We start from the raw sequence: 23,469 nt of genomic DNA, 5'->3' as shown, positions 1-23,469 counted from the left end.
TAGATACATCTACATCTACGTGACTACTCTGCAATTCACATTTAAGTGCTTGGCAGAGGGTTCATCGAACCACAATCATATTATCTCTCTACTACTCCACTCCCGAACAGCGCGCGGGAAAAACGAACACCTAAACCTTTCTGTTCGAGCTCTGATTTCTCTTATTTTATTTTGATGATCATTCCTACCTAGGTTGGGCTCAACAAAATATTTTCGCATTCGGAAGAGAAAGTTGGTGACTGAAATTTCGTAAAAAGGTCTCGCCGCGACGAAAAACGTCTTTGCTGTAATGACTTCCATCCCAACTCGTGTATCATATCTGCCACACTCTCTCCCCTATAACGTGATAATACAAAACGAGCTGCCCTTTTTTGCACCCTTTCGATGTCCTCCGTCAATCCCACCTGGTAAGGATCCCACACCGCGCAGCAATATTCTAACAGAGGACGAACGAGTGTAGTGTAAGCTGTCTCCTTAGTGGACTTGTTGCATCTTCTAAGTGTCCTGCCAATGAAACGCAACCTTTGGCTCGCCTTCCCGACAATATTATCTATGTGGTCCTTCCAACTGAAGTTGTTCGTAATTTTAACACCCAGGTACTTTGATGAATTGACAGTCTTGAGAATTGTACTATTTATCGAGTAATCGAATTCCAACGGATTTCTTCTGGAACTCATGTGGATCATCTCACACTTTTCGTTATTTAGCGTCAACTGCCACCTGACACAACATACAGCAATCTTTTCTAAATCGCTTTGCAACTGATACTGGTCTTCAGATGACCTTACTAGACGGTAAATTACAGCATCATCTGCGAACAATCTAAGAGAACTGCTCAGATTGTCACCCAGGTGATTTATATGGATCAGGAACAGCAGAGGTCCCTGGACGCTTCCCTGGGGAACACCTGATATCACTTCAGTTTTACTCGATGATTTGCTGTCTATTACTACGAACTGCGACCTGCGACCTCCCTGACAGGAAATCACGAATCCAGTCACACAACTGAGACGATACCCCATAGGTCCGCAGCTTGATTAGAAGTCGCTTGTGAGGAACGGTGTCAAAAGCTTTCCGGAAATCTAGAAATACGGAATCAACTTGAGATCCCCTGTCGATAGCGGCCATTACTTCGTGTGAATAAAGAGCTAGCTGCGTTGCACAAGAGCGATGTTTTCTGAAGCCATGCTGATTACGTGTCAGTAGATCGTTCCCTTCGAGGTCATTCATAATGTTTGAATACAGTATATTCTCCAAAACCCTACTGCAAACCGACGTCAATGATATAAGTCTGTAGTTAAATGGATTACTCCTACTACCCTTCTTAAACACTGGTGCGACCTTGCGCAATTTTCCAATCTGTAGGTACAGATCTATCGGTGAGCAAGCGGTTGTATATGAGTGCTAAGTAAGGAGGTATAGTATCAGCGTAACCTCAAAGGAACCTAATCGGTATACAATCTGGACCTGAAGACTTGCCCATATCAAGCGATTTGAGTTGCTTCGCAACCCCTACGGTGTCTACTTCTAAGAGACTCATGCTAGCAGATGTTCGTGTTTCAAATTCTGGAATATTCCATTCGTCTTCCCTGTTGAAGCAATTTCGGAAAACTGCGTTTAATAACTCCGCTTTAGCGGCACAGTCGTCGGTAACAGTACCATCGGCACTGCGCAGCGAAGGTATTGACTGCGTCTTGCCGCTTGTGTACTTTACATACGACCAGAATTTCTTCGGATTTTCTACCAAATTTCGAGACAATGTTGCGTTGTGGAACCTATTGAAGGCATCTCGCATCGAAGTCCGCGCCAAATTTCGCGCGTCTGTAAATTTTAGCCAATCTTCGGGATTTTGCGTTCTTCTGAAGTTCGCATGCTTTTTCCGTTGCCTCTGCAACAGCGTTCGGACCGTTTTTGTGTACCACGGGGGATCCGTTCCATCTCTCGCCAATTTATGACGAATGAATTTCTCAGTTGCTGTTGCCACAATATCTCTGAATTTGAGCCACATCTCGTCTACATTCGCATAGTCAGTTCGGAAGGAATGGAAATTGTCTTTTAGGAAGGCTTCTAGTGACACTTTATCCGCTTTCTTAAATAAAATTATTTTGCGTTTGTTTCTGATGGATTTGGAAGAAACTGTATTGAACCTAGCTACAACGACCTTGTGATCACTAATCCCTGTATCAGTCATGATGCTCTCTATCAGCTCTGGATTGTTTGTGGCGAAGAGGTCAATTGTGTTTTCGCAACCATTTACAATTCGCGTGGGTTCGAGGACTAACTGCTCGAGATAATTTTCGGAGAAACCATTTACGACAATCTCGGAAGATGTTTTTTGCCAACATACCGAGGGTAGGTTGAAGTCCCCACCAACTATAACCGTATGAGTGGAGTATTTATTTGTTGCGAGACTCAAACTTTCTCTCAACTGTTCCGCAACTGTATCATCGGAATATCATCGGAGTCTGGGGGTCGGTAGAAGGAGCCAATTATTAACTTAATTCGGCTGTTAAGTATAACCTCCACCCATACCAATTCGCACGGAGTATCTACTTCGACTTCACTACAAGATAAACCACTACTGACAGACACAAACACTCCACCTCCAATTGTGCATAATCTATCTTTCCTGAACACCGTCTGAGACTTCGTAAAAATTTCTGCAGAACTTATTTCAGGCTTTAGCCAGCTTTCTGTACCTATAACGATATCAGCTTCTGTGCTTTCTATTAGCGCTTGAAGCTCAGGGACTTTTCCAGCGCAACTACAACGATTTACAACTATAATTCCGACTGTTCCTTAATCCAAGCACGTCCTGTATTTGCCATGCACCCTTTGACATTGCAGCCCATCCCGCACTTTCCCGAGGCCTTCTAACCTAAAAAACCGCCCAGTCCACGCCACACAGCCTCCGCTACCCGTGTAGACGCCAGTTGAGTGTAGTGAACTCCTGACCTATTCAGCGGAACCCAAAACCCCACCACCTTATGGCGCAAGTCAAGGAATCTGCAGCCAACACGGTCGCAAAACCGTCTGAGCCTCTGATTCAGACCCTCCACCCGGCTCTGCACCAAAGGTCCGCAGTCGGTTCTGTCGACGATGCTGCAGGATGGTGAGCTCTGCCTTCATCTCGTAAGCAAGACCACCAGCCTTCACCAAATCAGATAGCCGCTGGAATCCAGAGAGAATTTCCTCAGATCCAAAGCGACACTCGTTATTAGTGCCGACATGTGCCACCACCTGCAGCTGGCTGCACCTTGTGCTCTTCATGGCATCCGGAAGTACCCTTTCCACATCAGGAGTGACTCCTCCCGGAATGCACACGGAGTGCACACTGGATTTCTTCCCCTCCTTCGCCGCCATATCCCTAAGGGGCTCCATTACGCGCCTAACATTGGAGCTCCCAACTACCAGTAAGCCCACCCTCTGCGATTGCCCGGACCTTGAAGGCTGAGAATGATCCTCTGAAACAGGGCAGGCAGCTGCATCCGGCTTAGCCAGAGACAGTGCCTGAAACCGGTTTGTCAGACGCACCGGGGAGGCTTTCTGATCAGCCTCTGGGGACGCCTTTCGCTGCCTGCCACGCCTTGGAACGACCTCCCAATCAACCACAGGCGAGGGCTCAGCCCCACTGCGGGCAGCAACCGGGACAACCACAGCGGCAGACCGATCTGGGGACAGACGGGACGAGGTTGACATCCCCGTGATACCCAAGTCGGGCTCCCCACAGTGGTGCCCATTGGCAACAGCCTCAAGCTGCGCGACCGAAGTCAGCGTCGATTGCAGCTGCGAACGAAGGGATGCCAAGTCAGCCCTCATCCGAACACAGCAATCGCAGTCCCTGCCCATTCTAATCGATGTTGAACAACAGTTACTGAAACACGAGTCCGTGCCTAGATAACGCAAGCGAAACATGCAAAGAATGTATCAACTAACCTGTACAAATGCATAACGACTAAGCTACAATCTGCTGAATTTACGTGTGCAATATTCGGTTGTATGATCATATCAGTCCTTCATACTCCCAGCTAGGTTGGATACGCCCACAAAGGCACGCGATCTCCACACGATGTGCTTACTTCACCGATTTCTCAGCCACTGGTGCCCCCAATACTTATCTTCTCACATTAAACACCTATCATCATTCCACAATCGCAATACCACATCGGATACGTCTAGCATCTTGGCTGTACCTTTACATGACACAAAATCTTTCTCCGTGTCATTCTCCATCTCAGCCATACGACTATGGAACGTGCTCCCCTGTGATCTGCGTCTTATCCAGAACCACTCAACATTCAAGAGGGAACTCAGAACTTTCATATTAATGACGCTATAGCCACCATTGTTGTGCCCCTCTCATCTCTTTCTTTCTCCTCTCCATCACAGCTTCGAATTTTACCATTCTACTTCTCTTCATCTAACCTATCTACCTCTTCTATCTCTCTTTCACCCCATTGTATCGTTTTATGTCTCTGCTCGATGAGAATAACTCACAAGCTGCATGAACATAACGAGAAAATTCCCAACTAGCAATAGGACTGACATTCACAAAAGAAAAGTATGTTCACTTTCATATACATAGTTATTATTATTATTATTATTTGTTGTTATTTTTTGATTATAATTATCGTTGCACTACTGTTACAATCTCTATTTTTGTTCTTTAACATCAATACTGTATAATACTTTGTATGTCCTTAAATGTTCTGTAGAAACTGTAACTCGATCAATCTGAGTATGCCTGGTTAGATGTAAGAGAGGGCCTGAAGGCCCTAATCTTGCCAGGTAAAATAAATGCATAAATTAATGAATTAATTAATTAATGGGAACACGATAAAAGTATATCGTAATTTAAAGTTTCATCTAAAATCATCTACTCTGCTTAATATTTCGAATATTTAATTATCACGGCATAGTACACCAAACAACCAACAGATGGCGTCGCTAGTTGTTTTACTCAGTAACAAGTATATTTTCGGAAATTTGGAAACCAATAGAATTAAGCGCCGCTATCTTATATTTACGAATACAAACTAACAGCGATTTTGCTTGACTATGATAAACAGATTCACTAATTTCCGTTTTTGTATTAAAAACATAGTGACTTTGCTTTGATTCTTTCGATATGTTTCATTTCTGTTCATTGCTACGAAAAAGTGATTTTTTTAGTTCACTTTGTGGTTTTTGTGCCTACTACTACATTTTTTGACTTCATCTATTTTACTAACGAAGTTGCCTATAAAACAGTCAAGTCATTCTCAATATACCAGAAAGGCCAAAAACTGAAGACTATATGATTTTAAAATTCCAATGAAGATCCTAAGACGAGACTTGCTGCGGCTTCAATACACCATGCATAAACTCACTCTTTGGAAATGCCTTCCGAAAGCGAAGCGTGACGTAACTCTGATCTAGAGCATCATGCATCATCTCGCTCCTCAGAACCCTTCACTCCCGCAGAGACTTAAAGGTACTGCTCTTAAACGTAACATCTTGTAAGAAGATATTTTGACAAAGTTGCGCAGGCAAGAGAATTTTATACCCCGAATGTTGTTTATTCCTAACAATTTACCATTTCGCTTTAAACGTGTGCAATTCTTGGTAAGCTTATGTTATGCCATGACCACAAACAAAGCACGAGGCTAGAAGCTGCGTGTTGCTGGTGAGGATCTTAGTGCAGTTGCTTTGTGCATGGCTCTTTCACATGTTAGTGAAGCAAACAAGCTTTTGCCTCTTGTTTCCAATCACACTTCTATTCACGTTGTGTAGAAATAGGCTTAATAAGTTGTAAATAAATTGTGGAGATACGAAGTCTCAGGCACAGCTACAAATAAATAACAGGACAAGACATGGTTCCTGACCTGGTATTTCTAAATAATACTTGACCGTGTAATGTGCTCAAGATAAACACTATTCAACTGCCAACTGCTTAATACATATTTCTTTCTTTTTCTGAGATGTGTTATCTTGTATTTTCCCACAATTTTTGAATTTTAATGTTATTTTGCTACACACTGGCTTCGTGAGAAAAACGAGGCTGTTGGTGATACATAATGTTTATAATCTACTGCAGCAACTAGTTACAATTTGCTTTTGGCTTACTATACTGAAAAAAACGCCGTTACCTGTTTCGAATATAGCCATCCAGAGTTAGACAGCTTGTATTCTTTCATCAGAAGCTGGGTACGTGGATTTAAATGTGAGTTGTCTTAAAATGACCACCTGGATCATCTGATTTCACCGTCATTCGCCATCGAATAATGTTCACGTTAATATTGTATTATCCTAGTCACTCACAGTGATTTCAGTTTTTATTCACGTTTGATGAGCAACAACACGAAGTATCGAGACTCGTAGTGTGTTTTGGCTAAGCTACTTTAAGTGTACCTCCATAATTTTTGTGAGTAAGTCACTGAAAGTCTATCATTTTAATTGTTAAGTATGACGTCATAAGCGTGACTAATAGGTCCTGATAACAGGTGAATAATTTTCAGAACTACAGCCAGATTACGAAACGATAACTTCAAGTCACTTATTTGCCACTTACGTAGGTTTCTTAATAGTCCTGACCCCATCTCCAATTAATGAGACACTCCTTAATCAAGTAATTATTGGGAGCGGGAGACGAGATGGATTATGCAATGTAAATTAGAAAGTAGAAGTTAAAATAGTTAAAATTACAATTTACATCTTAACGATAACAAATGATAATTTAGGAAATACGATGAGCAACGAAAGGAAGGCAATTTAAACGGACTGAACGCAATTTTCGGATAAAAACCGACTATTAGAATTCTTCTGTTTGCTGATCGCTACTGTTTACTGCCTAGGCATCTTATGTTTTAATAATCATATTAATTTAAATATATTTAGAGAAAACTTTTGACAATGTTGACTGGAATACTCTCTTTCAAATTCTGTAGGTTGCAGGGGTAAAATACAGGGAGCGAAACGCTATTTACAATTTCTACAGAAACCAGATGGCAGTTAGAAGAGTCGAGGGATATGAAAGGGAAGCAGTGGTTGGGAATGGAGTGAGGCAGGGTTGTAACCTCTCCCCGATGTTATTCAATCAGTATATTGAGCAAGCAGTAAAGGAAAAAAAGAAAAATTCGGAGTAGGTGTTAAAATCCATGGAGAAGAAATAAAAACGTTGAGGTTCGCCGATGACATCGTAATTCTGTCAGAGACAGCAAAGGACCTGGAAGAGCAGTTGAACAGAATGGACAGTGTCTTGAAACGAGGATATAAGATGAACATCAACAAAAGCAAAACGAGGATAATGGAATGTAGTCGAATTAAATCGGGTGATGCTGAGGGAATTAGATTAGGAAATGAGACACCTAAATTAGTAAAGGAGTTTTGCTATTTGGGGAGCAAAATAAGGATATAAAATGTAGACTGGCAATGGCAAGAGAAATTTGTTAACATCGAGTATAGATTTAAGTGTCAGGAAGACATTTCTGAATGTATTTGTATGGAGTGTAGCCATGTATGGAAGTGAAACATGGACGATAAATAGTTTGGACAAGAAGAGAATAGAAGCTTCCGAAATGTGGTGCTACAGAAAAGATTAGATGTGTAGATCACGTAACTAATGAGGCAGTATTGAATAGGATTCGGGAGAAGAGAAATTTGTGGCACAAATTGAGTAGAAGAAGGGGTTGGTTGGTAGGACATGTTGTGAGGCATCAAGGGATCACCAATTTAGTAGTGGAGAGCACTGTGGAGGGTAAAAATCGTAGAGGGAGGCCAAGAGATGAATACACTAAGCAGATTCAGAAGGATGTAGGTTGCATTAGGTACTGGGAGATGAAGAAGCTTGCACAGGATAGAGTAGCGTGGAGTGCTGCATCAAACCAGTCTCAAGACTTAAGACCACAACAACAACAACATTAATTTAAAAACAAGATAAATCTCCGCTTGTTACTAGCGACTCCCTTAGTACCCAGCGAGATGGCGCAGTGGCCAGCACACTGGACTTGCATTCAGGAGGACGGCGGTTCTAACCCGTGTCCGGCCATCCTGCTTTAGGTTTTTCGTGATTTCCCTAAGTCGCTTCAGTCAAATTCCGGTATGGTTCCTCTGAAAGGACACGGCCGACTTTCTGCCCCGTCCTTCCCTAATCCGATGAAAGCGATCACCTAGCTTTTTGGTCTCTTCTCCCAAACAACCCAACCCATGTCCCTTAGTCAATAAAGGCCTTGTCACTATTCAGATTGTAGAGTCAGCAAATGAAACACAAAGCAAGTTGATTTCAAGAATTCACTATGTAGAAGCTGCGAAAGTGCACGGAGAAACGAAATGAACCGCAGTTTGTCCACACATGGCGCTACGATTACCTACTTGTTTCACTTCGATTTCTGTTCTCTGCGTCAGGTCTGTGTCTTTTAGCCATTCTCGTTGTTCGCTGTCAGTCTTCGTCCCTTCACCGTATGTGTTCCTGTTTCTATGCGTTTGGGCGCTGATGACCATGCTGTTTAGCGCCCGAAACTTCAAACGCACCCCCTCCCCCCCTCCCCCCCCCCCCCCCACACAACAAAACTGAATGGCATGCGTATTTCATTAAGGCAATTCACTAAACAAAGTTTTGGAAGCATTAATATATTGCAGCCATCAGATGCATATACAACATGTAGCACGCAAATTTTGAACTCTATTAGCGATTTAATAAAAGAAATCATGTTATCTTTTGTCATACTCTTCATGTTACACAATAATACTTAGATTCCAAATAGCCGGCCGCGGTGGTCTAGTGGTTCTAGGCGCGCAGTCCGGAAAAGCGGGACTGCTACGGTCGCAGGTTCGAATCCTGCCTCGGGCATGGATGTGTGTGATGTCCTTAGGTTAGTTAGGTTTAACTAGTTCTAAGTTCTAGGGGACTGATGACCACAGATGTTAAGTCCCATAGTGCTCAGAGCCATTTGAACCATTCCAAATAATTTCTCGTTGTTCTCTCTTACACTATACCAGTCAAACTAGCAGTAAATATATCTCAACTCCAATACTAGGGTGTTCATCAGTAATGATATTTCATTTGATTGTACAAAGTTTTTTTAAATATCTTCTTTGCGCCATTTTACAATGATATTAGAAAGAATCGTTCTTGTGAAACACAACTACCCCTTTATTCTTACAAAGTAATGAATGCTATCGACAGGGAATGTCAAATTCCATATTTTTTTCAAATTTCCAGAATGATTATGACACCGTTTCTCATAAGCGACTTCTAAATAAATTGGATATCTGTGGAGTATGGACTCAGATGTGTGGCTGGATTCGTCAGAAAGGTCACCGTTAGTAATAACTGACGAAAAGTGGTCGAGTAAATGCGAAGTAATATATGGGGTTTCCCAAGGAAGTCCTCTCTTGTTCCTGATTACGCAAACTATTTAGGAGACAATCTGAACAGTCCTCTGATATGGTTTGCAGATGATGCTGTCATTTACCGTCATGTAAAGTCATCAGATGACCAAATCGAATTGCAGAATGATTTAGACAAGGTATCTGAATGGTGCAAAAAGTGGCAGGTGACTAAATCACAAAACGTGTGAGGTCAGCAACATGAGCATTAAAAAGCATCCTCTAAATTTCAGTTATTCGATACATAACACAAATCTACATGCTGTGAACTCAAGTAAGTACTGAGGAACCATTGTTCGCCCTCTTCTGTACTATTTCTGTGCGGTGTGGGATCCCCATCAGGATTGACGGAGGACATGGTAGAAGTTCAAAGAAGGGCAGCTTGATTTGTATTATCACGTAGTATGGGAGAGAATACTACGGATATGATAAACGAATTAGGGTGGTATTGATTAGAACAGAGGCGTTTTATGCAGCGGCAGGACCTTCTCAGCAAATTTCAATCACCAACTTTCTCCTTAGAGTGTGAAAGTATTTTGTTGGTGCCCACCTACATAAGGATAAGTGATCATTGTAATAAAGGAAGAGAAATCGGACGTCGCACGAGGTGTTCGAGAGTGGAAGGGTGGAGTATAAGCTTAAAGATGGTTCGATGAGCCTTCTACCAGGGACGCAATTGTGACTTGCTGAGTAATTATATAAATGTAGTTGTGGGTGTAATTATTGTCGCCGCAACTCGCTATCACATCCCTTATACTCTCTCCCCTCCTTCGCAACAGTGCAAAACAAGCTGCTCTTCGAATTTTCTCGATGTTCTCTGGCGGTCGTATATCTCACAGCGATATTCCAGAAGATGGTGGATAACCGCAGCGAAGTAAGTCTCTTATTAGCTTTGTTGGACCTAAAGTATTTTGGCAATGCAACCACTGTTTTGCGTTTACCACAACATTTTCTATATTACTTTCCCAATTTGAGTTATATGTAATTGAAGTCCCAATGTATTTAGTTGACTCGTTAACCTTTCATTTTGTTTGATTTGTCGTCTAACCGGTACTCCACGCAATTTCTTTTGTACTTGCGTGTAAGAACTCATAATTTTCATTGTTCCTTCCGCGCGCTATGAGAGAATAGAACAGTAGTGAACTGAGAAGGTGGTTCGATGAACACTCTCCCAAGCACTTAAATCTGATTTGCGGAGTATCCATGGTGATGTAGATGTAGAATTTCCACTTTTCGCATTACGTAGGTATCTCGTCAAAACAAATTTATAATTCGTTTTGATCTTGTGATTACCTTGGCTGACGGTAAACGACATCACGATTCCAGGATGAGATTTTCACTCTGCAGCGGAGTGTGCGCTGATATGAAACTTCCTGGAAGATTTAAACTGTGTGCCGGGCCGAGAGTCGAACTCGGGACCTTTGCCTCTCGCGGGCAAGTGCTCTACCATCTCTCTGCCAGGAAGTTTCATATCAGCGCACACTTGGCTGCAGAGTGAAAATCTCACTCGTTAAACATTCCCCAGGCTGTAGCTAAGCCATGTCTCCGCAATATCCCTCCTTTCAGGAGTGCTAGTTCCGCAAGTTTCGCAGGAGAGCTTCTGTAAAGTTTGGAAGATATGAGACGACGTACTGGCAGAAGTAATGCTGTGAGGACGAGGCCTGAGTCGTGCTTGGGTAGCTCAGATGGTAGAGCACTTGCCTGCGAAAGGCAAAGTTCCCGAGTTTGAGTGTCGGTCCGGCACATAGTTTTAATGTGCCAGGAAGTAGACATCAAGATTCTCTACTAAATGGTTTATGTTGCTTAAGAGCAGTTTTGCGAGAAACACACAGTAACCTTGGCTGTTACTAGATGACTTCCTGTCTATCACCACGAGCTGTGATTTTCTTGACAGGATATGACGAATCAAGTCGCACAGCTGAGACAACACTCCATAACCACGTAGTCTGTTTTACTAAGCGACTATCCCAGTGCAAGGCCAAACCAAAGTAACCTATGTAACGGCTTCAAGTGAAACAAAACTTTTATTTTCATATTTCAAAAGAAATAGTGACCGAATTTAATTATTTAAAATCCTGAAAAACTACTTACGCTAAAGTCCAAAGAAACAGGTATTAAACATGCGTATTTACTATAGAGATACGTAAACAGGCAGAATATGACCCTGCAGTCGGCAACGCCTATGTAAGACAACAAGTATCTGGCACTGTTGTTAGATCGGTTACTACTGCTACGAAGGCATGTTATCAAGATTTATTTGAGTCTGAACATGGTGTTATAGTTGGCATACGAGCGATGGGACACAGCATTTCCGAGGTAGCGATGAAGTGGGGATTTTACCCCATGACCATTTCACGACTGTTCCGTGAATATCAGGAATCCGGTAAAACAACAAATCTCCGACATCGTGGCTGCGGCCGAAAAAGATCCTATAAGAACGGGACCAACGAAGCCTGAAGAGAATTGTTCAACGTAACAGAACTACATTCAACCATTCCGTAAATTGCTGCGGGTTTCAAAGCTCGGCCACCAACAAGTGACAGTGTGCGAACCATTCAACGAAACATCATCGATACCGGCATTCGGAGTCGCAGGCCCACTCGTGTAACCTTGATGACTGCACGACATAAAGCTTTATGCTCGTCTGGGTCCGCCAACACCGATCCTGGACTGTTGACGACCGGAAACATGTTGGCTGGCGGACGAGTCTCTTTTCAAATTGTACCGATCGGATGGACGTTTACGAGTATGGAAACAACATCATGAATCCATGGACCCTGCATGTCAACAGGGGATTGTTAGGGCCGGTGGAGGCTATGTAATGGTGTTGGGTGTGTGCAGTTGGAGTGATATAACACCACTGGTACGTCTAGGTATGGTTCTGATAGGTGGTATGTGCGTAAGCACCCTGTCTGATCACCAGCACCCACTCATGTCGATTGAGCATTTAGACGGACTTCGGCTATTCCAACAGGACAGTGCGACACTCCACACGTCAAGAACTGCTAGAGTGGCTTCAGGAACATTCTTCTGAGTTGAACCACTTCTGCTGGCCACACAACTGACCAGACATAAACATTATTGATCCTATCTGGGATGCCTTGCAATGTGCTGCTCAGAAAATATCGCCACCCCTCGTACTCTTATGAATTTATGAACAGCCCTGCAGGATTAATGGTGTCAATTTCCTCCAGCACTAGTTCATACATTAGTCGAGTCCATGCCTCATCATGTCGAGGCATTTCTGCGTGCTCACAAAGGCCATACAAGATAGTATGCAGGTACCAGTAGTAGGGAGTTGGGGTTATGAGGACAATTTTCATGTTGAATTCATATGCAAATTAACTAAATTGATCAATTAATCTCCTCCACCCCCATCCACACCGACCCACCTTCGCACCCTCGCACACGACCAAGCCCACTCTAGTCCCTGGAAGACGAAACATGTTTTCTCAGCTGCATGTGTGCTCCAGGCCCCTCTAGTTCACACTCCCCTCCCCCACTACCATTCCCCATAACCATTCCAGAAACTACCCTATTGGCAGAAATTTCAAATTTTGGTGGCAATTTCCTATTTTGGTGGGAGTAGACAACCTAAACCACCCACACCCCTCCAAGAATTGGCGGAAAATTAAACTTGGCAGCACCCTTCCCAGGACTTGAAACCTAGTCCTCTTGGGTAGAAAGCCCAAGTGTAACCACACTGACACATTTAAACCACTGGAGGCGCTTGGAATTAATTGGACATTGAAAATGGCTGTTTCCTTCCTGGGACATGAACACTAATTCTACTGGATGGAAAGCCAAAGTGCACCCTCTACACATAGAAACTATCCAGATGCGGGAGAGGAAGGTCAGATTTGTGTACGTTATTTATTTTGGTCGGCAAAATGACGCAAAGATCCATTCTAATTACATAATTAATCACAAATGTCAGGCCTAATTACACAATTATGTCCATAGCACTACACAGGGATGGCTTAAAATCGCAATACCACTAAAAAACCACCGATACCATACAACTGGTGTTATCCTGTTGCGAAAAAATTTCGCAATACCACTCGGAACTAGCGACACACACGCTCAAACTCTACCCTACACCTACAAGCTGACAGGAAAAAGGTTGAGGTGTAAGGTACTACCTCTATTCCATTTGGTGGGAAGTATGTTCAACTGACAAGATGCAGATATGAACTAATGAATTGAAGGATTGTATTTTCTAATGTTATTTCACGTTCATGGCAGTTTATTTACAGACACTAAACGGAGGAGACCCTCTCAGGTCGTGTAATTTGTTAAATAGGCTGAAAGAAATTGCTTAATACAGTTTTTTTTCTTTGGAGTTTAAATTCTCGCTTTTTCTTTACTCTGATGATGGTTTCGAAATAACGAGGACATTCTGTGGTGTGTAAGTCTCGCATCAAAATAGTCGAAGTTTTCTTCTGTTCGCTGATTTTACGCCGGGTGGGCATGTGTCTGCTTACCATCTGTAATCGGTGTCAGTACACTTCTGTGAACGTCACAAAATAATGAGGTGCAACTGCAGTCGAACCTAAGAACTATACCGATGTTAGTCATAAAACTAAAAGAAATTGGACTGTGCCTATTTTCGTGAAAAGACGACATTTTTTGTCGTCGCCAATGTGTTTTCAATAGTTGCTTTATTATAGGAGTTAGGTTTATGTCGAGCACAGAATGATGGGCGAGCTCTTTAACAGACGCGTCTCTCCTTCGGTCAGGATAGCAGTCATTTACCATGGGTCTGAGGGAGGCAAGCGTGGGGCATCTGTCGCTTTATACGGTAGTGTCTTTCTGTTTCACAAGCAGCCGACTTTTGAAATAGCCATCTGGTGTATTCTCTGGATGGGTTGGGTCATGCTACTAAATTTTCTTTCTGTGTTGTCTAGAACAGTCGCCTTAAGGTGGCGGCCAGATGTTGGAAAGTCGAGTGTGGCCAGTGGCCTGCTCATGCTCCGAGGTGGTAGGCGGAGCAGCTGGCAGCTTCAAGAAGCCTGTGTCCCCCTCCACCGGTGGATGGAGGGCGAGGGCCTCTATTTTCGGCAGCCTGTGGACGCCTATCGCTGAGAACGCATTTTGAACTACCGCCCCTTTTGCATTCTTTTTGGCCACCCCTTTGCATTCTCATGACAATTCCAAAGTGTAATTGTGATGAATTTTTTTGCTTCAGTTGTGGTAGCATGTATTGGCTTCGATTGCCTGGGCTGCAAAATTGTTTTTGAGCAGACAGCTATAGCGAACTCTGACGTCAAACAACGATAGATGCTGTATGCTTACAAGTAACACACTTTTAAAACAACTCTCTGTCCAACACCCGCATCTCGTCAGTTGAACATACTTTCCACCAAATGGAATAAAGTTAGTACCTTACACCTCAGCTTTTTTCTTGCCTGCTTGTAGGTGTAGGGTAGAGTTTGAGTGTGTGTGTGTGTGTGTGTGTGTGTGTGTGTGTGTGTGTGTGTGTGTGTGTGTCGCTAGTTTCGAGTGGTATTGCGAAATTTTTTTCCCAGCAGGGTAACAACAGTTGTATGATATCGGCAGTTTTTGAGTGGTATTGCGATTTTATGTCATCCCTGTGTAGCGCTGTGGATATGATTGTGTAATTAGACCTGATATTTGTGATTAATTGCCGGCCTTTGATGCCGAGCGGTTCTAGGCGCTTTAGTGTGGAACCACGTGACCGCTACGGTCACAGTTTCGAATCCTGCCTCAGGCATTGTGTGTGTGTGTGTGTGTGTGTGTGTGTGTGTGTGTGTGTGTGTGTGTGTGTGTGTCGCTAGTTTCGAGTGGTATTGCGAAATTTTTTTCCCAGCAGGGTAACAACAGTTGTATGATATCGGCAGTTTTTGAGTGGTATTGCGATTTTATGTCATCCCTGTGTAGCGCTGTGGATATGATTGTGTAATTAGACCTGATATTTGTGATTAATTGCCGGCCTTTGATGCCGAGCGGTTCTAGGCGCTTTAGTGTGGAACCACGTGACCGCTACGGTCACAGTTTCGAATCCTGCCTCAGGCATTGTGTGTGTGTGTGTGTGTGTGTGTGTGTGTGTGTGTGTGTGTGTGTGTGTGTGTGTGTGTGTCGCTAGTTTCGAGTGGTATTGCGAAATTTTTTTCCCAGCAGGGTAACAACAGTTGTATGATATCGGCAGTTTTTGAGTGGTATTGCGATTTTATGTCATCCCTGTGTAGCGCTGTGGATATGATTGTGTAATTAGACCTGATATTTGTGATTAATTGCCGGCCTTTGATGCCGAGCGGTTCTAGGCGCTTTAGTGTGGAACCACGTGACCGCTACGGTCACAGTTTCGAATCCTGCCTCAGGCATTGTGTGTGTGTGTGTGTGTGTGTGTGTGTGTGTGTGATGTCCTTAAGTTATTTAGTTTTAAGTACTTCTAAGTTCTATTGGACTGATGACCTCAGATGTTAATTCCCATAGTGCTCAGAGCCATTTGAATCATTTTTGTAATTAATTATGTAATTAGGATCGATAGTTGCGTCAGTTTGCCTACCAAAATAAATAAAGTACGCCAACCTAACCTTCCTCTCCCGCACTGGATAGTTTCCATGTGTAGGGCGTGCCCTTGGGCTTTCAATGCAGTAGAATCAGGGTTTGAGTCCCAAAAAGGACACATCCATTTTTAATTTCCTGTCAATTCCAAGCACCTCTGGTGGTTTGATTGTGTTTGGGAGGGGGGGGGGGGTGTACACTTGGGCTTTCCGTCCACGACGAATACGGTTCGAGTCCCAGAAAGTGTACTGCCAATTTTAATTTCCCATTCAGCAGATATGGCCTCTAACACTGAAATGCGTGAATAACCAGCTTTTGCTTAAATCAGTCGGCAAATTACCCAGACTATATTCATCTGTTGTTTCATAATGAGAGCACTTAGACTCTTCCGACAAACTTTAAACTTAATTTCAAAGCATATGTTGACTTCCTCATGTACATACCTGTCGTCCACTATTTAACACATTAAGTCATTTGTAAAGTAATGAGACGCTTAAATCTGTTTTATACGTGGGAGTACAGTTCTTTAAAGAATGAGAAACTTACAATGAAATGACAACCCTTAGCTGCTTACAGGCGTTGACATACGTCAACGGGGACAGATGAAAATGTGTGCCCCGACCGTGACTCGTACCCGGGATCTCCTGCTTACATGGCAGACGCTCTATCCATATGAGCCACCGACGACACACAGGATAGTGCGACTGCAGGGACTTATCTCTGGCACGCCTGCCGCGACACCCACATTCTCAACGTACTGTCCCGTACTACCGCACTACACTCCTAGTGCCCCCGCCAATTATACTCATTACTTGCGGCGCGTTGCCGATTCCCGTAGGAGTTCTAGCACTTTTTGTGCATCCGCACAGAAGGAGAAGATGGTCAATTGGCCGGTGAGCCTTAACTATGTATATACTAAGTTGGTATCCGTTCTGTCGGACATGTCCGAAGGAACAGATACCATCTTAGTATATAATCAGAAACATATTAGCTTGATTAGAAACCAATTGCTAGGAACGGTGTCAAAAAAACTTCCGGAAAATCTAAAAATATCTAACGAATTTGAGGTTCACTGTGGACAGCAGTAACTACTTTGTGCAGAGAAAAATCCACTTCTGCCAGTCAAATTGCTAATGGGTGTGACAGAGATCTGCATTATTTTTTGCCACAACATTCCATCAGTTTGATACTATTTTACAAAACCCTTGGCATTTCTAACTGTTCACCCACGAAAAAAAGATACTTTCCTTTTCTCGGTCGCCAAATCCCCCTTAAATGTTTACTACTTGGGCCAACCCAAAATTTGCTCCAACAGGAACTGGTCTTTCCAACGTCAACACCAGTTTTTTTCAAAAACTAGCAGTCATGTTGAATCACACTGCAAGTTTCTTCTGCTGGAGATCTCGATATTTTGCTTGCTCGTATAGCCTGATTTAAATGCCCGTTCTAATGTGCTAGTGCGTGCGTGCGTGCGTGCGTGCGAGAAAGAGAGAGAGCGCCTTACTATTTATCTAAAGGGCAAAGTTTTATCTTTTGCTAGTAAAAAAGGCAGTTGTAATTAATTGAATTTGTGATTATTTCTACAGACCGAGGCCTCAACAAGAAACTTATGTTTTAAGATTAAATGACACAGCCTTCCAGCAACGAGAAGTTCACAGATTTTCACTTCCTGGTTTATTTGAAGACAAATGTCAGCGAAGGCAAGAAGACTGAAAACTGTACAGAATAACTAACTCTCTAAGGCACATGCACTAGAAAACCATTCAAGCGGTCAGAAAATTTATAAATTAGCATCTAACATTTTTGATGTTAACCTTGATAAGCTTTGGCCCTCTAAATATTGTCGCCTTTTCATTGGCATTGCTATTACTCGCAATTTTATTTAATGAAATTAGCTATTAACTTTTCTTTTTCATTTCAGGAGCAACGGCCTATTCCTGAACCGAAGTATGACCGTAAGTTATAAGAATTCAATTTCAATAATAAAGCAAAACTTTTAATAGTAAATGAAGCATACTTTCATGCTACCAAACCACTCGTTTTATTATCTTCACTACTTCTTCTCTACCAGTTCATATGTTGTGTCATTTCAGGACAATAATGGAATCGATGGTTGCCGAGGAAACAAACTATACAGTATTGTGTATTATATTGCAGTAATTATTTCTTTCGTCGCCTTTTTTTATCTGTATAATATATACGGACATGTGTTGAAGATATGTAGCAATTTCTCCTATTTGCAATTTCTTCTACACTCTAGCTTAATTGTTCCCATATTATTCGTTATATTTCACTTTCTTTTACAAGTTCTGTTTTTATTGGAGCCAACTTTGGAACGTCATAAACATCATACATTCGAGAATTAAACCTGAAAACCATTTTACTCTGTACTTATACTAAAGGTAAACGAAAGTAAGAGAATTCAATTCACATTACGTTAGAATGTACACTCATAATTACCAAGATGTTAATTACATGATGTTATGCTGAAGCTGAAATTCTTATCATTGAAATTGTAGTCATGGCATACATACCTGTATAACAATGAATACTACAGGGAGAAAATGCGGTTGTTATCAATAATTAGGAGAGGTTTAACATACTCGTGATGCTAAACGAACACATTATGATTGTGTTTCCTTCTACTCGTGTGTTTTCTTTTGCGGAAGGTACAATATATTTAATGGCTATTACATTGCTACTTTTATTCTTATTTGCAGAAGTTCTTCTAAAGATGGGCCCTGTTGGTGTATGTGCCTCCGACGTCCATTACTATGTTGATGGTCGGATAGGAGAGTTTGTAGTGAAGGAGCCGATGGTTCTTGGACATGAAGCGGCAGGGGTCGTCGAGAAAGTGGGATGTACCGTGACGAACCTGAAGTGCGGTAAGTACTACGTACTCCGCAACACTTCCACATATACATTACTATTGTATTCTTTAACTTTTGAAGGTGTTCCGTATATTTCCGCAACGCCGATTGCTTTTTTACTTTATTTCTTTATCGTATTGCACAAGGCAGCAGCATATATGCAAATATAAATACCATAATAGACAAGAATAAAATGCGTAACATATGTAAGAGGATATAAAAGACATAAGTACGACAGAACAACCACACAGATATAACATTACAGCATTAAAGACTAGTTACTGACTACAGATCGAAGTGCAGATCTTGTGTCCACTTCATAGCATGAAGTGCGGAGTCTACGAAGACCTCAGAGGACACTCCACATTGTCTTATAAGGCACACTTTTGCTATGTGGTCCAGTGTCTGCTCAAGTGCTCCATAGTCACAACTTAGGCTGTCCACAGGTCCCCACATATAAAGCATGGCCTTGCATCACGTGTGACCGCACTGGTTCTGCTTGAACCTAGGCCAAACTTTTCCTGAAAAGCTAAAACCTGGATATTGAAGAATCCGTTATGAGATGATGATTACTAACTGAGTTTTGGCTGTCCATGTCCCACGTGTCAGTTAGGTTTGAGGTGTTCTATCCCGTTGTGTAGTCGTTGTTCTATATTGCGAAAGGAGGAAAAATACTACATATAAACCACGTAAAATATTCACCCATTCGAAATGTAGTGATGCATCTGCCAAATACACGCTGAAATCACAGAAGCCGCCTGGTGAACAAAACAGAAACTTACGAGTTACTGGACCAAGTTTATGACTCGTTGACGACTTCCAGGCAACTAAAACTGAATGTGTTTTTTGAAATCATCGTAGAGGTTGTAAAAACAGCTGTTGTTGTAATCTTCAGCCTAAAGACAGGTCTATCCTGTGAAAGGTTCTTCATTTCTGCAAACTATATCCAGTTCAGCATGATAACAATGGTGACGCCTTGGTCTCCCTGTACGATTTAGACCCGCTGCTTACCCGTTCGCCACCAAATTAACTATTCTTTCAGGCCTCAAAATATGTCCTATCAACCGATACATTCTGTTAGTCAGGTTGTATCATAATGTGTTCGGCATTAGTTATGCGGTCATCGCAGCTAATATGGAGAATTCTAATTTAGCAACACATTAGCCGCGCGGGGTAGCCGCGTGGTGAAGAGCGCATTGCCATGGTTCGCACGGCTCGCCCCATCGGAGGTTCGAGTTAGTTTAAGTTAGATTGGTGTGTAAGCCTAGGGACCGATGATCTCAGCAATTTGGTCCCATAGGAACATACCACACATTTCCAAATTCAGCAACAAATTTCTACAGCTTCTGTTCTCCTCTTGTCGGAAAGGTTTATCGTCCACGTTTCTCTTCCGTACTAGAATATATTTTCAGAAAAACTTTTTAAAATTAAATTACTTTTAATGTAACATTTCCCTGTTTTAGAAAATTTATCTTTCTGTAACAGTCTATTCTATATCCGCTCCATGAGCACACTGTGTTTCCTAATACGTCCTTTCGATCCATACAGTCTTTAATTACTTCGTAATGAACCGCCATATTGACTGTTTCCAACTTAGCGCACCAGTACTGCTACAGAGCACAGCAAAAAACACTAAACCGAAAGTGACACGTCTGTTGTTTTTTGTTGTGGTCTTCAGTCCTGAGACTGGTTGGATGCAGCTCTCCATGCTACTCTATCCTGCGCAAGCTTCTTCATCTCCCAGTACCTACTGCAACCCTCATCCTTCTGAATCTGCATAGTGTATTCATCTAATAGTAGTAAAACGACTGCAGGGCCCTGAAGGTGATCATTTAATGGTATAAAATACACAAGAAGTCATTGTCAAGTACACTGGAAATCAAATCTGAAAGAGCTAAATTAACTTCCATAACCTGCTTTCTACAATGCAGTGATAGTAAAGTTTCCCTGTGTGTCCGCGGATCACTTTATAATTTAACATTACTGCATGTCTTTGCTGTCGTTAATATGTCAGAGTACTGTACATATAATAAATTCAAAATGTAGTGCTGAAACCACTATTCAAACGCAACATGTGGTTTTATAAGCTTCCTTATAAACATTTATTTTATCGTCTTTCGCAACGTTAATTAATAAAGCTGAAATTTCACAAATAACATTTTCTCTTCCTCTTCGTCCAACTACATATATTTAAGCACATGCTTGAATCTAACTTAGCTATAATACAGAGGGTTGTCAGAAACAGTCTGGAAGTTTGTAATTCTGTTGCTCACTAATATTTATTAAGAAAATATTTTGACAAGTTTCGCCGTTACCGACTTGATTAGCTCTGAATTTAGTCAATCAGGCCGTTCCGCTCGCAAGTTCAAACGACGTACCAGATACAATTAGTGTCAGTTTTTCTAATAGGGCAGATAGTAGTGCACGAGACTGGACAGCCTTTGGCTCCAGTTCGATCCGTACTGCCGTTCCATGTCCAATTTTTGTATCGATCTCTCGTTTTGTTTAAGGAAATCAAACGAGGAACTTGTTTGATGACACTGTCCTTGGGGCTGAGGGGGGCTTTAACTACGCGCGTAACGTTCTGACTAGCTAACTTCAGTGCTAATTAACTCGGAAACGGCGCAATACATCGAAATCTTCTTTTGAGAATTGTTTCTCACCACAACCTATACCATATCACCTTTCCACGTATTTCAGACTGTTTCTGATCATCCTGTACACCTCCTTTTCATAGGATGCCAAATCTTCGGTTGTGTCTCTGTACGGCGCTTTATTAACGCTCATATACCTTGTGTTCAAAAACGTATGGAGTTTGCAAAATCTGTGTTATTGCCCAATAAAGTGAAACCTAATGAAGACCACTGTGACTGTATACCAAAACATCAGTAGCACATACATGTTCCAGAATTATCACTCTTCAGCGGAGTGTGAGCTGACTTGAAACATTCTTGGAGATTAAAACTGTGTGTTGCATCGGGACTCGAAACGGGGACCTTCTCCTTCCATGGGCAAATGCTCTACTGAGTGAGCTCTATCCAAGCACGACTCACGACCCTTTTCCCTTCCTCCCCCCCCCCCCCCCCAACCACGTCTAGGCCTCACAGCTTCGATTCCTCCAGTACCTCATCTCCTACCTTTTGAACTTCACTGAAGTTCTCCTGCATGCTCTAGTAGCGAACGCAATGCTTCGGAATTGTTACATATTTATGAGAATTGGTTAAGGGTTTTTGAGTACCTCCCCTCTCTCTGCCTATCTCCTACTCCCCCCCCTCTCATTGTACATCACCTATCGTCTTCTCCCCTCTCTTTCCATCTCCTCCTTCCCCTTTTTCTGTCCATTTCGTCCAACCGCCCCACTCTGCCCCCTTATATCTGTCTCTTACCTTGAGCCTTGTTGATTTTTTTGAAAACGATACCTTGATCGAGAACTGAAGTCACTTAAAATGAATGGGTAAATAGGTTGAGATCATTGATATATAGAGTATGAAAGAGAGCTCTCCAGCTGCTGATTCTGTGAGGATAGTTCCTACAATCACAATAATACACATGGTTTTAATCTGTGAATTGGTAGGATTACCAAGTTTCGTCCCATTCAGATTCCCTAGTAGTATTCTGCCAATAAGTCGATATGCCATAAATACAACTTTCCTCTAAAACAGACGGTGAGAAAGGAAACAGCACTCTCCTATGTACACAATTTTTGTTTGAAAAGATCAGAAAGAACATATACAGGAGGACCAATTTGTCTAATGGTTTGCATGCCATCCTATCGTACCTGAAAGTCCCCGCGATAAAATAAAATCGAAACCGTACATTTTCACAGCACAGTACAGCACAGCATTTTCTTCCTCGCAGTCGGTTTTGACAGAAAATCCGTACATTGTCGTTTAAAAAAAGTGCACTGTTTATGTCCACTTGGATGTTTATCACACTAACGCATAAAAATGTGAATCAAATCGGCTAAGAACTTTTCGAGATTTTTGCTAACGCCGACTCCACTTTCTATATTAAACATATATTTGTATATTGTAGACATTAAAAATATATAGCCTACATCCGTCTGGACGTTCGTTAGAGCACTGAGTAAAAAATTGAAGAAATGGGTCAGGAACATTTCGAGATTTGTGATGACAATGTTTCCCATTTATGATATAGCCTATGCCCGTCCGAATGTTGTTTATAGAATCGTACAAAAATTTGAAGATAATCGAACAAATACTTTGGGAGATTTTAGGTAACAACGTTAAACAACGACTTGTCTTCATACAGTAATTTAGATGAACGTTCTGTATTATGTAACACCCGCTGTTTTCCAATGATGTCATTATTTGGCAGCTTGTATGCGGTATACTCTTGAGAGGGATTAACTACGCGCGGACTCAAACGTGTGTCTATTACAGGTGACCGTGTGGCAATAGAACCCGGAGTTTCCTGCAGGCTGTGCAGCTTCTGCAAAGAGGGCCGCTACAATCTGTGTCCTGACGTCGCCTTCTGCGCGACTCCGCCTGTAGACGGCAACCTGGTCCGCTACTATGTGCACGCCGCTGACTTCTGCTACAAGTGAGAAGTGTTCACTCATACCAGCTTAAAGTCAGAAGTGTTCATTCTTAGCACCGCTACTCACTCAGTGTCATGTAATGTGAGCTCTACAGACACACTAATCAGTCCTGTGACCTACTAACGTCGCCATCTAATGTTCATA

At 42.2% G+C, this 23,469-nt stretch overlaps 1 protein-coding gene across 1 annotated transcript in view; it reads left to right on the top strand.

The window, feature by feature from the left end:
* Positions 1-23,469, top strand: part of LOC126304640 (sorbitol dehydrogenase-like) — an 80,826-nt gene that overhangs the window by 13,639 nt on the left and 43,718 nt on the right. Inside the window, exons 4-6 of the mRNA XM_049991795.1 lie at positions 17,816-17,849; positions 18,615-18,779; positions 23,168-23,327. Coding sequence (XP_049847752.1) covers positions 17,816-17,849; positions 18,615-18,779; positions 23,168-23,327 — 359 coding nt within the window. The remainder of the gene's footprint in view (positions 1-17,815; positions 17,850-18,614; positions 18,780-23,167; positions 23,328-23,469) is intronic.

Source organism: Schistocerca gregaria, unplaced genomic scaffold (assembly GCF_023897955.1).
Source record: "Schistocerca gregaria isolate iqSchGreg1 unplaced genomic scaffold, iqSchGreg1.2 ptg000181l, whole genome shotgun sequence".
Classification (NCBI taxonomy): domain Eukaryota; kingdom Metazoa; phylum Arthropoda; class Insecta; order Orthoptera; family Acrididae; genus Schistocerca; species Schistocerca gregaria.
The sequence above is the reverse complement of the archived record's forward strand: the minus strand, read 5'-3'. Positions and strand labels throughout refer to the sequence as shown.